General features: G+C 37.2%; 1 protein-coding gene across 1 annotated transcript; it reads right to left on the reverse strand.

Moving 5' to 3' along the window:
* Positions 1-9,347: 9,347 nt before the first annotated feature.
* On the reverse strand, positions 9,348-19,585 carry LOC145777981 (uncharacterized). Its single transcript, XM_082589358.1, has 3 exons — positions 19,468-19,585; positions 18,660-18,816; positions 9,348-9,612 (listed from the first exon to the last, which is right to left on the reverse strand). The coding sequence occupies exons 1-3, from the start codon at positions 19,568-19,570 to the stop codon at positions 9,453-9,455; spliced, it is 420 nt and encodes a 139-aa protein (XP_082445484.1). The 5' UTR covers positions 19,571-19,585; the 3' UTR covers positions 9,348-9,452.
* Positions 19,586-21,916: the final 2,331 nt, after the last annotated feature.

Raw genomic sequence — 21,916 nt, forward strand, 5'->3', positions numbered from 1 at the left:
AAACGCCATTTTTAAATCACGGTTGCAATATTACAAGCTACCGTCATAGGCAACTAACATTTATTGCTAAACATTTTTTATACTAAATATTATCAAGATTTTTTTCAAACTTTTTGAACTACAGAAAAACATTAAAATTATTCATTTTGTTCAAGCCAACCTTCTAACTGTTGCAAGTCAACAACACTTGTTCAGTACAATCACTGTTCTCAAAATTTGTTAATTGCAAGCCAACAACCAATGTTCCTGCAGCATCCCTTCAGATTGTTCTGTGCAATTTGGCTTTGTGAGACAGTTTTTGTAGTTTAGTTTGAAGTTGAGCAAATTGTTATATCAACGTTGGAAAACGTTGCAACGACATCAAAACACTGTTAACATGCAAGAAAAAAATGAAAAAAATAGCACAATGCAAGCAAAGTCAAAGGCCAAATGGTTTCCAAAATGAATTTCCCTTACGTTATTAAAATGCAACGTGATGTGACATAATTTGACGTACATAACTTTTAAAATGCTACATTCGCATTGCGCATAGATTAACTTAGCGGTTGGTGGAGTGGTGCCACACTCAACCGGCCCGTGTTCGATACTCGGTGCTGTCACGGGAAGTGTAACATAACTCTTGAAAGGCTACATTCGCATTGCGCATAGATTGGCTTCTGTTGGCTTCATTTACGCATCTGTTGGCTGTCCACAACGTTGCCCAAAAGAACAGCAGGAATAACAAGGTTATTTCGGATTGAATCTTTATCCTCGGACTGGGAAAGCGTCTTGCAGAGCATATTTGTAGAGGCTTTTGACGCAGGGCGGTCACCGAGATTGACAGAGTGAAGTTTCCGATCGTTGAAGTCTTGTTGCCGGGGATTTATTCCATCTGAATGCCGCTGAATGGAGAGCAGTCGTTCGTTGGAGAGCAGTCGTTCGTTGCTCAAGCGCACGCCCCGAGAGTCGAACCGGCGCCGCTTGATCTTGAAGCATTTTCGTTTTAGAAGTGACGCGCTAACCAATTGAGCTATTGGGGCGGACGAATACTATTCAAATAGAATGTATGCACAGATCGAATATATGTACGGTATGTTTGCAGCAGAAATATGAGTAATGGGGTGTCTGTACACCACAACCGAAGCTTACTGTTAAAAAGTGTGGGCTTGCTGTAAACGCGCAAAATACTGATTCCAAACCAAGCACAAACTTGAAAAATCGTGAAATAAAATACGTGGATCTATCAAACAAAGCTTAAATTTGAAAAATATCTGTTGAGGACTTGAATCTAACTCAAAACACTCATTATGAATTCGCTCAGAATGCGATCTATATTTTATTGGAATACATTGTGTTGGTATGTGTTAACATCTTCGTTACGCGCAGGAGCAGATCAAGCAAGTAGCCTATGGGGGAGGGCGATTTCAACAGAACACAGTGACGTATAGGTCTACAATAATCCGATCTTGCAAACACATAGTAAATAAAGTTATTCTTTCTTGTTTTAGGAGAGGCGATTGCCCCATTCTCAATCCGTCCCTAATTACACTGGAATCTTAGCTATTCAGTTTGCCCTAATTTTCTAGAAATAACTCGTAATGCTTTGCTATGCACGTAACGCATTGGTGTCGGTTTTCATGACGTAATGTATCGTATTACAGCATTTCCTCGGTTTTTCTGAATGTACTGCATTGAATAAAGTACGTAGCCTACGATTAAAAAGCATGACTCGGTAATATTGCCTACATACCACATAATTAGATCTATTAGGTCAACAATGAACTGAAAATCGTGTTTTGCACTGTTTTCTTAATATATATGAATTATATTTTGTAGAGGTGCTAGTATACTTAATACGTTAAGTTTTTCCTGAAATTGTTATTACAATTTTATTGGTAATATCTTCTATAACTGTTGTTACCGTGCTGCGGGTAAATGTCCTCCTATTATTTCCTGGTTTGCCTGAGTGCAGTACGTACTACCGTACGTAACAAAAAGCTTCCATTTTTTTTGATTTATGACGCTACAATTATTATGACTTACGCTGACTTTTACTTCTGTCGCCGAAGGGTTAAAAATCTGATTTTTAATAGAATAGTTTAATTGCAGCGGACTACAGTTGAAAATACAATTGGAAATAACAGAAATGGCAATCGCGCCGAGGGAATATAATGGGGTGAAAGCTGACTCGGTGACCTCATCAGATTATACGCTTGCTTTCTCGTGCTAACATAATTATGTAAAACTTGAACAAGCCGACTGATTGATCATATTCCAAAACAAAACTTTGTTCCTAAACTTTTCATCAAATTTTCCTATAATTCGAAGTATGGGCAAGATCACCAGTATTGGTGATCTTGAAGATCAAGATCACCAAGAATAGTTGATCTTGAAGATCAAGATCAAGATCACCAAACTATGTGATCTTGAAGATCAAGATCAAGATCGTGATCTTGAAGATCAAGATCACTTTCAAGATCACTTTTTGTGTACTTGAAAACAAATAAAGTTTTTGATCAATGATGTTGCAAAAAATAATAACTATAAGCAATCTGGGTAAAGGTATATAGTTGGTATTGCTAACTTTTACTTTTAACTACTCGATCGCTGGGGAACTGTAATAAGTTAGTGACTGTTGCTATTATAGGCCTATCAATTGTTGACGTAGTTTGCTTAGAATCGCAACGTCACCCCCAAGGCCGAGGTTAATTACAGTAGTTCTGAAAAGTCGCAAAATTTGCAATTAGTTTTATACCTTTTATTTATACTAAATAAATAAAAATAAACTTTGAACAGCATCATTTTTTACCAAATTTTTGTCTGGTTCATGTGGGAGTTTTTATTCGTGTTACTAAGTAGTTTTAACTTTCACTGCATTATGTAAATGTTTGTTGCACCATTTACCCACCTGGCAACTTTGATACTGTTGTCTGCTATTATAAAAGTTCAGAGGTTTGCGGTCCGACAAACCGCTCCATACTCAGACCCTAAACAAGTCTTGGTCTGGTTGATTTGCTGCAATAAACCACTTTACATGACCAAAGTCGGCTAGAATCCAGATATTTTAACACCGCCATTCTAGACTTTTGAAACATCTAAAATTGGGTCAATAAAAGCAAACATTTCTTTAAAATTCACATTAAATCATTTTTTATTATACGCCAACATAAAGTACACGGAAGTTGACTTCTTTATTATGACCAACACAGAAAACTTTTTCAATTTTGAAATGGCAACACTGACCAGATTAGATGGATACTTTAAATCGTCTTTTGCTGGGCACATATCATATTAACAGTGGCTTAATGTTAGTAGTTGCCACTACCTACTTTGTACAGTACGAGTTCTAAAAAAATGCCTCTATGTAGGAAGTAAAATTCAATTTTAAAGTGATCTTGATCTTATTGTTCTTCAAGATCAAGATCACACAAAAAAAAGTGATCTTAGATCAAGATCACGCCCATCTCTGACTATAACTCTGAATTGATTGTAAAAACTTCGTTTAATTGTTTCGCCAAAAATTAACCAAAACATTTGAACGCTCCCAGGCGCGAAGAACCCGCGAAGACTGCTCGAACAGTTCGCAAGCTTACGAGTGGTAGTTCACGCAAGACTGCGAATATTTGAATTTGTCATCACTTGATTGTGGTTACAGTTTGTAGTTATAATATCTAATCGTCCAATGATATTGATGTGCATTATTTTTGTTTTGTGTACATGCTCGCCAAGTTAATGCACAATACGGCAATAGTCGTTGTTTTATTTTTGTTTTGTCCGTTCATGTAATTCTTTTGTGTAATAGGCAATAAACTTATAAAATATTAATACTTTTGTAAAAACATAACAAATACCACTTTAATGAAACGATCAAGTAAAAAATGTCAGTGCAAAACACATTCTCATGCAGTAACATGGCGTTGTGCAATACAATGTAGACAGCATAGTTAGCCCTTCAGTTGGACAGGCAGATTTCGAGTTTCGCATCCCGCAGTGTTAAGATATCCCTGGTATGAATATTCCTGTAAAATAGTGCTGTCAGGTGGCATAGCAAAAGGATAAGATCATGTTTTCTTCGGCATTTTTCGGAAATAAAGCTAAGTCTCTATGTTTTCTTGTTGCTATAATTCCTGGCTGAGATGTTTGAATGTTTGGTATTGGCAAAACTCACTCTTTTAATGCAGTTTTGTTTAAAATTAGGCAAATTATTTTTAGATTGAAAGCATCATTTTCAAGCATAAAGAGACTGAAAGCATCATTCTCAATATCGTGACGTCACACGCGTGCCAAAGGGGGCATTGTAACCCCCCCTCCCCCTTGGCTACGCCACTGCTGGTCATTCTAGGCTCACCAAAAGAGAATCTACAGCATTGGGCACAGTCAGAAAGTTTTCCATTTGATTTCGGAAAGGTGTTTGGGCCTAGGTCAAACATTTGCTGATTGCTGCAATCTGAAAAGCAGGTTTGGTTCAATTTTTAGTGCAGAAATAGGCATAGTAATCTTCTTACCTGTGCCATTTCAGTTTTGAGTTTGAACAAATATTAGCCTGTTTATTTTGATATTCGTGTTTCGGGAAATATTCGTGGTTAGGGAAATCACTATACTAGACTAATTCAATTCTTATTTTACTGTTTGGTGGCAGAAGTGGCTATTCTACCACCAGAAAACTAAAGTAGGCCTGGTACCCAGAGAGGGGCCCGGTACTTTACCATCTGACGGCTGAAAGGGCTGTTTTAACCTCTCATGGCAATTCCTTTAAATCTGATTATAGTAATATCTTGATAATGCTTGAACTCGCGGGGAATTTTTTAAATCCGGGCCCCTTAAATATTCCGGGCCCGGGCCCTAAAGTACCACTTAGACCCCCCTGTCAACGCCCTTGATCACACAGAACCGACTTGCTATTGCATACAGGGAACTTGTATTGTAAACAAAATCTGAAAAAACAATATGGGCTGCCTTTGATAAATAGATGGGATGTCTTGTGGGAAGCAATGAATAGAAATATGTAAATGAGAAGCAAAATGGGAGTTTATTCTGTGGTTTTGTACTTCCAATTTGCCACCGTGAAGATTGTATTATCCAGATCCATGCATGGCAGTTTCAGCTCAGGTGAGGTGCTCCAGGTAACTGCGCGAGGAAGTTTGTGCTTATTTTTTGGGTCTGGTGTCAAATCGAAGGTTACTGGGTTTTGAATAGAAAAAGCAATAACTTCCTAAATGAACTGGCTGGCTAAAATAATTGGCCTTATAGTGGTAAGTTAAAAACAGAAAATAATATATGGTTTGAAGGTATTGAAATAGAGCAGCCAGATATTACAGTCACCTGGAGTCCTGGACCTTTTGGTGAGATAGCCCAATGTGTATAAAATTCTGGGTATGTTTTTACGCTGAGACTGTTTGGTAATTTGTCCGAAATGACTTAAAAAAATTCGATCATTTTTTATTTATTTCGGTCATTTTTTCTGATGAAAATATTTCCTTTCAAGTAGCTGATACAAACCAAAATTTGCACTTCCTGACTAGCTACAACATTAAGTTTCGCTGAGAAACGTTGTCGTGTTTTATCTGAGAAAAGTTAGAACATAGAAACGTTTCTTCAACGTTCATCAGCGAAACTCAACCTCGCAACATCCGGCCGCAATTGACCGAATTGACTGTATTTTTTTTCGGACATTTTGCTAAAAAATAGGTCAATGACCGATAAATGATCGAAAAAAAACAGGACTCTAGTTTTGTCATTTGACCAGAAGAAGCAGTTAAACCACGAACCCATACCGGTAACTCTTTATTTAATTTGATTAAATAGGTGAAGCAACTTAATTGTCTGATAATATTCTATTGTAAATTATTTAGCGTGAGAATATTTAATATTTTCTGGCAACTTGTCATGTCTTGCACGATAGTTTTGTTGTGTCTACTGTCCTAAGTACATATCAAAGCCAAGAGAAAGTAACTGGCCACTCTCCTTTCGTTAGTGCCGAAGGCATAGTGCGATGGCAACCTTATCTTCTCATTCCCGAAACTTAGTAACTGAGTTTGGCACCACATTTACCTTATCTATTAATTATGCACAGCTCATAGTTATTTTGTATTTGCAGATCGCTGGAGAGCTCTGCTGTGCTTACCACTTGTATTCAAAGAGGGAATGCAGCATTTTGTGATAATTGGCGCTGTAAGTCATCAGTCTACCGCTAGCTGCAATTGATTACAATTACATTTTTCACTTAAACGGTTTGATGCTGTTACCTTGCAGTGTCTGTATCATAATGCAGGTAAGCACTATGTAAAGTAGGAGGCACTACTTCACCTATCAGAATGTATCAAAATAAAAACAAAAGGGAAAAATGATGATCATCGTAGAATGTGTATGACTGTCTTGCAATATTAGTAAAAGTTATATCTCATTTTATATCCCGCATTCACATTAAGCGCTTGCTTAATGAAAGAAAATTCGTCGCAAAATGCCTCACAACTCATTACTCACACCTAGTGGTCAAAATTGTTAAACCGTATATCAGCGGAATGCCAACTCTATTTTCTTCGCAATAGTGCACTCTCTCTTGGCACTCTCCAAGACAGAGCGTTAAAAAAGAGGTGAGATCACGGGCTCTGGGTCCACTGACGTCACAAATAAAAGAGAGAGAATTTTTTTCCATTTTTTTGTTTGTGAAAATGCGCATGGTTTTTATCAGGGCTCTGGAATAGGAGTTTTAAAAAGGGCAGACTGCAACTCCGGCTGCATACAAAACGATAAACAATAAAAATTTTGTTTGCAATTTTAAACTGCATGCAATGATATACTGTATAGTGTATACAAGACCAAGCTTCTATTACTTATTACAACAACACAACTTAATGCACAGCGTTTCATAGAACCACTGATTATTATTTTTTATTAATACTTTTTATGAATTTTTTATGAATAACACTGTATTGTTTTTGAATACTCCAAAAACAATCTGGAGGCCCTAAAAAACCTTACAGCACTGAAGCCGGAGTCAGCTAGTTATAAATCGAGGAGTCGAAGTCGTATATTTTTCGCTCAACTCCACAGCTCTCGTTTTGACACATTAAAGCTTTAGATGTTTTAAAAAATTTTATTTGAGCAAATGAAATTAACATTGTGAAAACAAAAACGACATAACAATCGTTCTCGGTTACGCAATATGCATCTAGTAGTCGTTATCAAGCCTTTAAAACACCTTATACCTTGAATAAGAAATACTAAAGATTAGGCAAAAATATACAGGATAACAACAAAACTATAGTCTAAACTAAACAATTGAGAAACTGCTTTATCTTGCACACATACAAAATGAGAACTGAAGTTACAGCTCTTAAAAAAAAACGTTTTGTTTTGCCTAATTGAAGATAAAATTCAAAATGAAATGCAGATGAGTTGATCAAAATCAAATTGAAATTTGAATTCTATTGAATAAATATTTTATTAATCAGATCATAAACAGTTTTTCGAGGGTCGCATTTTGCTGCTGAATACTTCATTGGCCTGCCATTTTTATATTGGTACGAAATTGTTACATTGCCAATAATTCTGTATAGCTTGTTTGTGTGCCATAGAGATGGTAGTGTGCCACAACAACAGAATTCGTTAGCATCATAAAACTATAGCCTACCTTTTCCAAGTATAATCAGTTGTATCATAGGCAGGGCCGGATTTAGCTGATGGGGGGCCCGGGGCACTTTTAGATCGGGGGCCCCCGCGCAAAAAAAATTTTCGCGCCTACGGCGCGAAAAACCACCTCTACGTCTACAGTAGCATTAATCCAGCACTGCACTGCACAACATTTTGCAGAAACTTCAAACGCTGAAGGAAAGAATAATAACATAAAATTACATTTTTTCCACGTAGGAGGGGCCTTCAAAGTCGTTGGGCCCGGGGCACCTGCCCCCTCTGCCCCCCCTAAATCCGGGCCTGATCATAGGCCTATAATTCTTATAAGGTTGGATCAATGCTAATGTTACATATTGTTTTACAGGATGACAGTTTCAGCTTGACAAGTCACAACTCCTTATCCGGAGCACATCCGAGGGATTTTCTCTATACGTGCACAAGCAACTGCTATGCCACAACGAGGAGCCTGAAACTGCACTGCTTCTGCTTTTGTACACGTATTCGATATTTTATATTAACTTTCCCCAAGAAGTCGCCGAAACGCTACAACTTTTAAATTCCCTGTGTGACATTTCCCGGTTTCCGTTGATATTAGCACACCTGTGCAAGCTTTAATAAATCAGTTTTGAATAACAATTTGGTAGTGCTGGTGTAAGGCAGTGATTTTTAACATGATTGTGTTCCGCGGTACACTATATCGTTCCGTAAAAGATCGTCAGGTGTTCTGCAAGAAATTATTAAAATGAACTAGCGTTCTATGGAACACAGGTCGAAAATTAAAATCACAACGGCTTTGCGTTTGCCTTTCTGCAATTCCTGCCCGAATATCAACTTTGTGCAATTGTGCTCATCCAAACAGGCCAAGATATCGCATTGAGAAAAACTGTAAGTGAATAAACTGTTGTTGTATTGTTTATTTTATTGCATTATGGATTAGCCCATATTATAAAATCCGATTTGATGTTCCGCAACATTATTTTAATGTATAAAGTGTTCCGTGGCTCAAAGAAGGTTGAAAAACACTTGTGCAAGGAACACTTTTTACGCAACCTGACGGATAGGGAGGCTGAAAGTGCAACAAAAAAATACAGGAACACGAATTAATGCGATAAAAAAAAACAGTCTGAATTGTAGAGTGGACATTTCCAACTCAAGCAAAAGGAAAAAGGAATAAGGTAAAAATAAGGACCATCCTAAATGGTGGAAATTTAGACAGCCTGAGAGTAAATGCTACTGAGGTGGAAATTTCCACCTCAGACGAAGGGTGGAATTTTACCCTTTTTGTGGTGGAAAAATCCACCCTATGAATGTATAGGCCTAGGGTGGAAAACAGAGACTAGGGTGGAAATTTCCACACTTTAGGGTGGATTTTGCTGGGGGTGGAAATCTCTACCATTGCTCAAGGGTGGAAATATCCACCATGTTTGGTGGAAAAATCCACCCTACAGAGGCATAGGGTGGAAAACAGAGACCACCTTTAGGGGTGGAAATTTATATACCTTTTACTTAACAGTGTACCATCTGACGGCTGAAAGGGCTGTTTTAACCTCTCATGGCAATTCTTTTAAATCTGATTATAGTAATATCTTGATAATGTTTGAACTCGCGGGGAATTTTTTAAATCCGGGCCCCTTAAATATTCCGGGCCCGGGCCCTAAAGTACCACTTAGACCCCCCTGTCAACGCCCTTGATCACACAGAACCGACTTGCTATTGCATACAGGGAACTTGTATTGTAAACAAAATATGAAAAAACAATATGGGCTGCCTTTGATAAATAGATGGGATGTCTTGTGGGAAGCAATGAATAGAAATATGTGAATGAGAAGCAAAACGGGAGTTTATTCTGTGGTTTTGTACTTCCAATTTGCCACCGTGAAGATTGTATTATCCAGATCCATGCATGGCAGCTTCAGCTCAGGTGAGGTGCTCCAAGTAACTGCGCGAGGAAGTTTGTGCTTATTTTTTGGGTGTGGTGTCAAATCGAAGGTTACTGGGTTTCTGAAACGAAATGTACAAATATACTATTGTCATAATCAAGTTACGCCAGGTGGTTGAAGAATTGGATAAAATGGAAAGCTAATCACATCGTGTGGATGCCTGGGTTGGTGGTCTACTGGGAGCATGGCATTAAGTGTCTTACCCAATGACACAGTTGCGTTCTTTTGAGTAGGACAAGTGTCAAACTGACTCCATTTAAAGCGTTATACCAAAGTTCTCACCACAGTTATAAACAGTAGGGATTTGAAGTCGGGCGAAGGGTTGCGACTGTGCCGTATTTTAAACTGATTGTCCTGCTTTGGTGTCATGCAGGTCATAACGTCAGAGTCTTGTCGCTTCTACCTTTGTCTAGACCTCTTCCACTTTTGGCGTATATTTTTTGTTGTTGTGATGGTCAGAAATGAAAACAAACTGAAACAGAAAACTATACAACTCCAACTACTCGGTTTATAACTGGCCGACTCCGATTCCGGACACATCAGAATCCTTCCGACTTCACGACTCCGACCCACATCCTGATAAATAGGCTACCGAAACAAAGGAAGCATAGGCTACAATATCGTGGTAGACATACATAAGTTACACAGGAGGATGTGGAAGGAGAGTGTATGATGCTATAATGGAGCTTAAAAAGGAGGCATAATACGTAAGTTAACTCTACTGGGGGGGCTATTTTATGTCAAATGGTCCAGCTCACCAAATGGACTTCATTGCTGAATTATTAAAATAAATGTGGAAGTTACTATATTAACTTCGGTGACAAATTACTTTGAAACTAAGTAAGCTTTTGCCAAATTCAAAATTGTCAGACCTTCGTCATTATCGTGCCAATTTCAATTATATGTAATATTATAACAATGTAATTACATGACTTTTGTTAGGTGGCCTAGAGCAATCACCAGGCGCTGCACTATAGGCTACATATATACACTATATATTACAATAATTAATATACTTTATTAAGATTTGGACAACCACCAACCGAGAGAACAAGCAGGTTTTAGGGAAGGGTTTTCAACCATGGACCACTTGCATACTGTCAACCAATTAATTGAAAAAAACAAACAAATATAACATCCCACTCTGCCTTGGACTAATAGATTATAAAAAAGCGTTTGACTCTGCTGAAACATCAGCTGTCATTGCAGCACTGGAAAAACAAGGAATTGACTAATCATACACTCAACTTCTCAAAAACATTTACGCGGAAAATACATCTATAATTCGGCTGCACAAAGACTCTGAACCATTTCAGATTCAAAACGGGGTACGTCAAGGTGACACAATATCTCCAAAACTTTTTACAGCAACCTTAGAAGAGATTTTTAAGCAACTTAACTGGGAAGAAAAAGGAATCAAAATTGATAGTGAATACATAAACCATTTACGTTTTGCTGATGACATCATCCTTATATCTGAGCAACCTAAACAACTACAAACAATGCTAAGTGAACTCAATACAGAAAGCAAAAAGATTGGCCTTCATATGAACTTTAACCAAACGAAAGTTATGTTTAACAAACTGGCAGACATTGGACGGAGCGACTATCGAAAAAGTTGATCACTATATCTTGGCCAAAAAATTACAACCAACTCCAATAAAGATGAAATCAAAAGAATAATATCACTTGGATGGCAAGCCTTCGGAATAGCAAGTTCGATATTTAAGTCAAAACTGCCTCTTTCTCTCAAGAAACAAGTCTACGATCGATGCATCCTTCCAACCCCTACATATGGTGCAGAAACGTGGAACCTTACAAAGAAATTAACACTTAACCGTTTGTCCTGTGACGGGGAGGTCGGGTGGGACTTGGTACTTTTCAAAGCAATATTACTAAAGAACTACGCACTCCACACCTTTGAAATTTTTTTGGCTTTTCCTAAAAATTATTCAAGAATTTATTTCGATTTAAATGACGTTGCTTTTGTCTATATAGTATCAGGGATATGACATGATTTTCATAACATACTCTCATATTTTAGCCTGCTACTAGCTAGCCCTTTTGTTTTCAAATTATACGGATTAATAGGATTACTGAGTGCCGCCGTGCGTGGAACTGCGACGCAGCTATCTCATGACTTGGTTTTGTTGGAACGCATTCAACCGTAATGCTTCCGCCTTTTGTTTGCAAACTAGAGTTTTGAGTTGCTTTGATTAATCTTTTAATTGCATCTGAGTTTCTTTGAAATTATCAAAGAGCATACGATAAACCATGTTGAAAAAGATGTCATTTTACATAGTTTTCTATGTCGAATACATTTTGTTTCTAACTTATAACAAGAAGCAATACGAAAATTCTTGACAAAACTCAGTTTATCTCATAAAACAAACCGACTGATGTGGTAAGTTTCTTGTTGATTTCTTGTCGGAAAATAACAAGGAGTGAGTTCTTGACCCCCCAATAAACTTCTGCAGTACCGGTACACTTATATTCACATGGATGTTGCTAAAATGTATTATAAAACCGAGAGATTGAAGAATACTGAAAAGAACTTGACATCGGCTATCTAAATTGCTCTGCTTTTGTGGAAAAACACGCGCAACTAAATTATTGTGCTTTGACAAACATTGCACATATTGTATAAGCACTGAATCTTTACCTAAATGGTAATTTTGCAGTTGCTTGAGAGATTACAAAATTATTTTTTCTCTACGAGGATTCAAAAGTTTGATACATCTCAGCAGAAACACTATAAGGACCAACTCAATAAATTCAAACTTTTTATTCAAATGTTGGTTTTCAAAAGCTTATTTTCACAAAACTGTGTAAGCCTATATCTTTTTCTCAATAAATTTGGACATTTATGTCATTTGGAGTAAAGTTGTTGGTTGGGTTGAAAGAATCTGAAATCAATGCCTCGTTTTTGTAACGTATTGCAACGTAATCTATCAGTCAGCCGCTTTTGTGCCCTTTTGTTTTCGAATACATTTCCGTGCCAAAAGATTGGGTTTTGTAATAACGCCATCAACCGCGAAGCTGCATTCTTTGACTGCATCTCAAACGCTATACCGTTCTCAACAATGTTTCTAAAGCATTGTCACACAAAATGCATATCTGACAAAATAAGGGAAATATGTTGAATTGAATCATTTTTTATACGGATCGTTTTCCTTGTCTCATAAAACTAATTAGAAAAAAAGGAAAAACGAATTTTATCGTTTGGCATAAAAATTTGTATATTGAGGTTCACCTTGGTTTGCAGGAGAAATGAAAATCACTACAAAGGATTGCTGCTCTAAGTGATTTTCACAGCTATTTGATCCTACGCGATGATATCAATTATAGTTTCTATCAGATGAAACTTGTTCAAACTATTTTTTTTTAAAACTATGGTTCATTCAAGAATATAATACTTTGTAAATATAACTTACTTCATTTTTTGTGTTTTTACTTCGACTTTTTCACAAGCAAGACTTTACACAAAACAACTTCAGTGTGAGACTACCCAGTAATGTCGATAAGTAATTTTTAACATGAGTCGATTGACCAGAGTAGCCTAAGTGGACCAGAAAGCTGTGGCAAAAACTTGATTACTTTTTATCAAAATGTTTGCACATTGGGAACAGCAATCACTTTGTTTCACATCAGCAAGTCACTTTTTGTCATTGGTTCAACGTCTGCAGACGTCTGAACTAATATACAACAAAATTGGTTTTCTGGGTCTTTGGTTCGGAAAAACATCATTATGATGTATTGTGACGTGGTCTATCGGCCAGCAGTAGTTTACGCGCCTTTTGTTTTTGAGTGTGTATCAATCACAAAAGATGGCTTTTGCAGTAAGGCCGTCAACCGCAAACTGCATCTAAAGTGCTATTTCAAAATTTGAAGAGAAAGAAATCTTCTAATGCGTAGAAATAGCTTGCCACAAAATGCATGTCCAACAAATTAGAAAAAAATGTAGAAAACGTTATCCTGCAAATCTAGCTGACAACATGAAAAAAGCCATGCCAATCGTTTAGACACAAACGTGTATTTTTAAAATATCAATAACCTTCAATTTTGCCCAAGGAAAAAGTCAAAACTTTAGTGATTGTTTTTTTTTTGTACGACAATAGCAATCAGCCTAAAAAAGATTTTTTTGCAAGATTTGATATCTTGCTAAATGTATTTATTTTTCGTATCGTTATCCCACGACTTTGAGTTTGTCACACAGAACTGGATTTCCATTTGGCAATGTACAAACGTCAAACGACCTCTTCTATAACCTACCAATACGATTTGACTAAGCGATTATTATCACTACACTTTATCAAAATTGTTTGCAAAATTTTTTCATTCAAAGTGATCATTGTTGGTAAGTATGGAAATCGTGACATAGTTTATCGCTTTTTGTTTTGGAGTGCATGAAGTTGGAACGAGCCTAAGTTGGAACGAGCTCCTATCGAAGCAAGTGGCTACCTTTGGATAGGTTGTTGTTCAAATACCATGTGACACCATCAGGCTACCTTACTTTTCTGTATTCAACCGCTCGCCAGACAGCAAATCAGTCATTTTTTACATCGATTCAACGTCTCTAGATGTTGAAACAATGTTAAAAACGAATGAATAGCTCCCTGGGATGTGCTGCAAAATACAAAGTGTTTCTTGATCATGTATAACCAAATTAGACAGTAGGGTGGAGTGAAAAATTTTTTTTCTTTCAAATCAAAAAGTCTAGTTTACCAAAATTCGGTGTTGACCCCAAAAACACCTTCAAACACATTTTTGGGTCGGTGCCCCCCAGGGGGTGCAGGCACACCCCCCCTAAATTCGAAAAACCCCAATTTTATAAAAAAAGATAATATCTCATTAACCACAGACGATAGAAAGTCGGTTGATGGCTCAAAATCATCAGAAGGTACAAGTTTATATTACTTTTAAGAGAAGTGTTTTTACTAAAAGCACTATAAAGTGGTCATTTTTGCAATAATGTAATTTTAGTCGTAAATTACGTCAAATTTGGTCGATTTTGTAAATTAAGTTAATCTTTGTGCTTAGTATGTGTCATAGAAGTGAAAAATCAAGCAGATTCATTGTCATTTAACAATATGAATATCATAAAATGGTAACTGTAATGCAGCGTTCGCTCTAAGGTGCAAAGTTGAGAAATTATTTGAGCAATTTTTTCCTTGATTTGAAAAATGTGAAGATAGATTTGTGTGAAATTTTGGCATATTACTTCAAAAATTCGTGTGTTGAAGTAAAAGTATGGGCAAAATTTTTCTAAAGCAGAAAAAAATACGTTGGGCAAACTTGTACTTTAATCTACTTTGGGAAAATATATACTTACTTTACAATTTTCTTAGCGAAGAAAACTGCTGTAAAAAATGCACTTAACTACAGTGAGCTGATGTAAAAATGTTCAATTACGTGTAAGTTATACGACCAAGTTTAAATTTATCATAAATCAAATTTCAGCAAATTGTTCATCAGACATTAAATTGATTTTTGGTATTGAAGCACGGCATTAGCATACGAGACTTAATTTTTTGTCTGATCATGCCATCTCGTCTGTGAAAACCTTCAACGCTTGCAGCAGCTTCAGTTACCAAGTGCACATGCCTTTACACTGCCTGGTTATGGCAGGGATGGTTTAGCTCAAGTTTATCTGTGATAATTTGTTGCACAGCTTCATTCGTTATGTTCCTGACTGCAGGCGGCTCGTGAAAATCGGAAAGGTCCAAACTTGACATATCGTAATAGGCTTTGGCTCCCGCATCTAACTTCGGAAGAATGAACTTTCGTATCTTAGCTGAACCACTTTCTTGATGGATGCTTTGAATTCTGCTTTGAAGAATTTTGTTTATTGCAGTGATACGAACGCTTCGGTCATCATCTCCCAACATTGCCAAAATTATGTTTTCATGGTGGGCAAAAAAGCATTGTTTTGCAAAACTTTAAGTCCAACGTTGTTTACCAGTACATTTGGAAAATGAAAAATGGCATTTAGCATAAAGAAAAAAATTTTGGACGCGTCTGTAATTCTATGATGATATTTGATGCGGAACCAACAGCGAAAATAGACTCGAACAAGTTATTCAGTCAAAGTGCGCGAATTCTTTGAAGACCTCTTTTTGAAACGTAATAACGTAGGATTCGACATCCTAAGGTCCACCAACGGGAATGGCATTATCCACCAACTTCAAGGTATTTCAAATCCTGTGTAACAACGCCTGTCATAACAGCTTGACACATTTGCATAGCATAATACTGATCACTGCTGAGACTTTCAATTACTTCATCAGGAAGAATAGGAAATTCGTCATTTAAGATTGGCAGAAAATTCGCCACAGCCCAAGCTGACACTTTTCCATTCAATTGCTTGCCAATTGTTCCAGAAAACGATTCTGGACCAATTGTTGAACCATCTAATTCTTGAAATATATGCCTTAGAACCAGAGGGAGCTCATTGAGATGCAGCAAGCACACCACCCATTGCAATGGACGCCCAAGCTTTTTTCAAGGGAAGTAATGAAACCAGATTTTTTCCCTGTCATAGTTGCTGTTCCGTCTGTCCCAATGATGTTTAGCTTGCTTTCCATTGCTGTGCCTTCAATTGCACCATAGCCTACACGGCTTGAGCAATCTGTTGACTAGTTCCATTTTTTGGTGTGATATGAGTGATGTAAAATTCAAAGGGTTCACCGACAACTACATAGTGCTCTTCAATGATTCTGGTTCGATGATATTTGCTCCCTTGTTTCACACTGGTAATGGTGGCATCCTTTCGTCCATCAACATAAAGTCCATCCACAATATCGAACTGCAATTCTTCTTCCTTCTGAATTTCTTTTCTGTACTTTTGTCGTTCTCTCCTTAATTTACTTCGGTCAATAACTTGTGATTTATCAATGTCAGTTACTATACCAAATGCTTTGAGAGTGGCAGCAGTGGCAGTAGCAATAGCAGCACCTGCTCTATCCGAAATTCCAAATCTTTCACAAGTTATTGCTACTTCTTTTAGAGATGATCGGTTTTATGTGGTAGATTTGGTTGGCAATATTGACAATAGTATAGCTTTGGTAGAGAGGTACTTTTTAAAAACCATAGACAGACAATCGATAACAACTTAATAACATTGAATTGCATAATTCAAAATTAATACAGAAATGAAATAGATACATAATTTCGAACGTTTTCGGCAAAACTTTCTGCCCTCTTCAGGAAAATATCTTAATTCATCTAAACAAAACAATTATTCGTGAAATGTTAATAATAAATGACTGAAATTCAATAAAACTGCACTGACCTGCGTACAAGCAACAACTGACAAGCAATATTGACAAAGCTGAAAAACCTCGAGCACGTAATTAATCTGAACAAGTGAACATAGATTGAAATAAACTTACAATTATTGAAGCTACATCCTTGCCTAATTATAACAGATTGGGACTAAGGGAGTCATTAACAATGCGGTTTTGTAGCCAAGCGCCACTGTACGCATTTACACCGTACTAAGCTTAAAATATCAACTGAATATACAAAAATCGACCAAATTTGACGTAAATTTACGACTAAAATTACATTATTGCAAAAATGACCACTTTGTAGTGCTTTTAGTAAAAATACTTCTCTTAAAGGTAATATAAACTTGTACCTTCTGATGATTTTGAGCCACCAACCGACTTTCTATCGTCTGTGGTTAATGAGATATTAATTTTTTTTATAAAATTGGGGTTTTTTGAATTTAGGGGGGGTGTGCCTGCACCCCCTGGGGGGCACCGACCCAAAATTGTGTTTGTAGGTGTTTTTGAGGTCAACACCGAATTTTGGTAAACTAGACTTTTTGATTTGAAAGAAAAAAATGTTTTCACTCCACCCTATTAGACAGTATGAGTGTGAAAAGAAAACTGAACTAAACACAATTGACGCCAAATAAAATGTTTACTGAAGCTCATTGCTTGATTTAGTTTTAATATCAAGCAATGACAGCACGTTTGAAAATATGTAGACTATAACATGTGGCTCAAAAAGAACTTGAAACAGTTTTTTTACGGTGATTTTGTCTCTCTGCAAATGTTGAGACAAAGCGAAAGATTTTTACAATGCCTCCGGCAAAACAACAAGCAAACGCAAGTCGGACGTCAATTACGATTTCATTGAAGCGTGGACGACGTCTGCGCGTAAAAGATTAAAGTCCAAAACAAAAGAATCCGCCCGTCACACTCAATTATAAAGTAATTAAGAAGCGGTTTCTCAAATCAAATAAACAAATATGACCAGCGATCAAATTATTTGATTTTTCAAGTTGTGCTGTTGAACAAATTGCAAAAGATTTTCGATGCTGTGTTGTCAGATGAATTATCTGCATCATGTGAAAATTTGATTGTTCTATCTTGGGTAGTTTTTGAGTTACACGAGCTCAAAGTGCTAGTGTCGAACCGAGCCCCCCGTCCGCAAGTCAACTGGCCAAAATACGTCACAGGAAATAGGGTTAAACTAAGAACTATGCAGAAAGCACATGAACGAATCATGATGGGTTTAACATGGCGAGATAAAAAGACTGCCGAATGGATTAGAAATCAAACGAAATTCCGAGATATATTAAGCACAATCAAGAAACTAAAATGGTCCTGGGCAGGTCATATAGCAAGACATCAGGACAATAGATGGACTAAAAAATTAACAACATGGACACCACGAGAAACCAAAAGAAAGAAAGGAAAACCAAAAGTGAGATGGATAGACGACATTGACAAACAATATCTGCAATACAACCAATTGGTACCAACTAGCACTTAATCATGTAAATTGACATGAAAAGGGGAAGGCTTACGCTCTGCAGTGGGCTCTCATAGGCTGAAAATGATGATGATTAGCCAGTGAGCTCTCAGCTGGCTAAATTTCAAAACAAAGAACAAAGTTTCTTGGTGTTCTGCACACTTCCGGATCACGTGACGTGTCCGAAGGTGTGTTGTGTTGTGTTGGTGTAATGCTTGGCTGTGAAACAGGAAGTCATAACAAGATATTCTAATGGACAGGATGTTAATTCCAATTTTTTACAATACGTAGGCTACAAGAAATTACGATGCTATATCATTGGCTGGAATAGATTTTAGTACTTACCCTCCAAGAAGGCAAATCTTCTTTCCATAAATAAACCCAAGAAAGTAGTGAGTGGTAGAATGAGTGAAGAAACCATTTAGCTCTACCCACTGATCACAAAAGAAATTGTATCTCTCAGCTGAAACCTTGCAGCCAACTTTTTCATCTTTTATTCCACCTTCAAATGGAAGAATGAACACACCCTTTAAAAACTAGGGTTGAATAGTTGTGCAAACCTCACGGCATAGGAAGCAAAATATTTCTACGCAGTTGCATGACAGGTTTATAGCTGGGTTCATTTTTACTTTGTCCATGTAGAATATTCTATTGAAAACTACGTATGCATGCCAACGGGGCCATTGAGAAGGTATTTTTGGCCGGTAGGCCTACCAATGAGATCTTTGGGCCCCAAATCAAGACACTTAAGAAAAACACATTACATCCAAAGAATACATCGTAGTTTGTGAGTTACCGGGCTTTTTGGAAATGCTTCCGAACCCTAAAAGCATCCTGGGTTCTGATCCAAAAGTACCCCTTAGACCCCCACGTCAACGCTAATACTTTCCCACCTTAGGTAACCATAAACCATTCACTTAATCATTTGCTCTGACAGCAACTACTAACGTATGTTGCAGGCACTAAGAATGCAAACAGGAATGAGTAAGTAAATATATTGCATTGTTAGAGCAGCCGAGAAGGTGACTTGCAGCTCCCACTGCATTCAACACAAGGCTTCAGTTTGAAGTAGTGTTTACAGTTTCAAAAAATGACACTACCCAGAAAGAAATTGAGAGCCATTCCTTCGTAAAATAGGCACAAATTATGTTACCTATTGCATAGATGTAATTCTTGTAATGAAGAGCTATAAATGACGATCTTGCATGATTCATTGACGCTTTGGTTTTAAATCCTGTTACGTCATCAACACTCATTTCAAAGGAATCCAACGGTATGTTGTAATAATTTGATCCACCAAGTAAATAACAAGTGTCTGAAAATAAACAGATTGAAAGGTTACATGGACAACGTGAAATGTTTCAACATACAGATTTGTCAATTTTTATTGGAGTTTGCAGTGCTGTGGAGTCGGGCAAAAATATACGTCTGCGCCTCCAGCTTCAGTGTTGCAAGACTTTTTAATTATTGTCTTTTTTCATTTTTCATTTTTTTAAAATTAGTTTCACTTGAGTTGTGATCGAAATTAAAACGGCGATTTTCACAACTAACACCTTTATTTTCTGGTGAAAGTGTAGAGCGTAATGTAGAGAACAATGATACTTTATAAAATGCAAACAAAAAATTACTGTTCATTGTTTGTAAGCCGGAGTCGCCAGTTCTTTTTAACGATTTCGACTCTAGACACGTCAAAATCCATTGGACTTCACAGCCCTGGACATTTGTTGCAAATTAACAGTAGTTCGGAATCAATTACATTGTCGGCAAGATGATATTTCCACAAGCTTTGGGTAGACAATATCGGAAATCAATGACTACTTTGCAATAATCACAACGAGAATATACCCAGATAGCAAATCAAACGTCTTTTTACATTGATTCAACTCCTGCAGACGCTGAATCAATGTAATTATTTGTCACCTGAAGTAAGAATCATACAATGGTTCATTCTAGGTTCTTCCATTTTTCCGTAATTAATAAATCTATTCCAACGATACAGGTGCTGATACTTGACCAGCCGCATGGGCAGACCCTCATCTGGTGTTAAATATATCATCTCATTGCCGCAATCTCGTCCGCCGGACAATACGATGCGACCTGCGACATTAGTAGAGGTTCAGTACGCCTGTAAAGTACAAACACACAGCCTTCCATTGCAGCAACCAGACGGCCCTAGTGGATAGAACAAAGTGCCAACACTTTCAGAAAAAAGGAGGTCAAAGCTTGCACAAGTATGCGAAATTGTCAGGATTAAGCTCTCAAAGAGATTTCTCTAGTCAGACAATAGAGATTCCCATAACACTCAAAAACCTATACGTGTATTTGAAAAAAGCTAATTCGGCAGACCATACATGAAAATCTGAATGGAAGTCAAGTACCACCAGACTCCATTCGTTCATCCTCGACGCCATCGCTAGTCCTATCAGCCTGACGCCAAAGAGACAGGAATGTATGTGTCTTGGTACGAGCGTCCGGGTTTTCCACTCAACCATGTATCAATAAAGAATAGCCTCTTCTTTTTGTTAATGTGGTGCTGAGAGGCAGACCGCAGAACACATCAACGATTGTACAATCTTTAAGCCACCTAACGGAGAGGAAGGACTGCGTGTCATAGATGATGAAACCAAAGACTGGCTGCTCTCTAGCAGCTTTCTAGTGTAGGTGGTAAAAGGGTAGACCCTCGGAACAAGAGGCTCGTATGTCAAAGAAGAAAAACAGTTACTTTGTGTGCTTAAAACTCTAGCATTTCGAATACAATCTGTAACCACGCAGCGTGACAGTCTCCTTTTAGCCCAATCTAATTTTTCGGGCATTTAAAATGATCCTGGGTTCGAAAGTATCTCCTGGGCCCCTTGTTTACGCTACTGGTCAAAGGTTTTGTCCTTGTGCACAATTTATCCTTTATTTCTTAAAAAGTTGTTGTTATGGACTACATTACATCGTTTCTACGTCTTTTTAAATGTAAAAAAGAAAACATTTCCAAGCTGCTTTAGAAATGTATTGATTCTGCTGTACGTAAATTAACATGACGCTTGTATGAAATCTTTGAACAGATTTCAAATTCACGTACCATTCTTACTATTTAGCAAAAATTGAAGTTAATGTAATCGAACTGCTCGAATTCAAGGAATTGTTGCAATGATTAGAAACACATTAGATTAAAAATAGCTTATGCATCTGTAGATAATTGCTGTGCAGTTATGACGGTTATAGACAATTGTGTTACAAAACAATATGGGACAAACATCTAAATATGACATACTCTCCGTGGTTGCAGCAGCATGGTACGGTCGCCTGCTTGGGAGACGTCTCCATTCCTGCCATTCGTAAGAAGGCTTTAAGTCGTCTTGGCGAGAAACTTCGATCCTCCAGCAAGCTGTTGTCCCGACACCATTCACGACAACTCCAATCACGTACAAATAGTTTTTTAAGTACACAACACTCATCTTTTCTCGACAAGTTTTCTGTAACACAAAGTATTGCAGATGTACGTATTGGCTTAAATCGCGTTGAAAATCTCATGTGTTGCAAGGAACTTTGATTTTGTAATTTGATAAATGATAAAAATTGCGTTTAACTGTTAACCAGGCATTTAATAAGTA

The sequence above is a fragment of the Aplidium turbinatum genome, chromosome 10 (genome assembly GCF_918807975.1).
Source record: "Aplidium turbinatum chromosome 10, kaAplTurb1.1, whole genome shotgun sequence".
Taxonomy (NCBI): domain Eukaryota; kingdom Metazoa; phylum Chordata; class Ascidiacea; order Aplousobranchia; family Polyclinidae; genus Aplidium; species Aplidium turbinatum.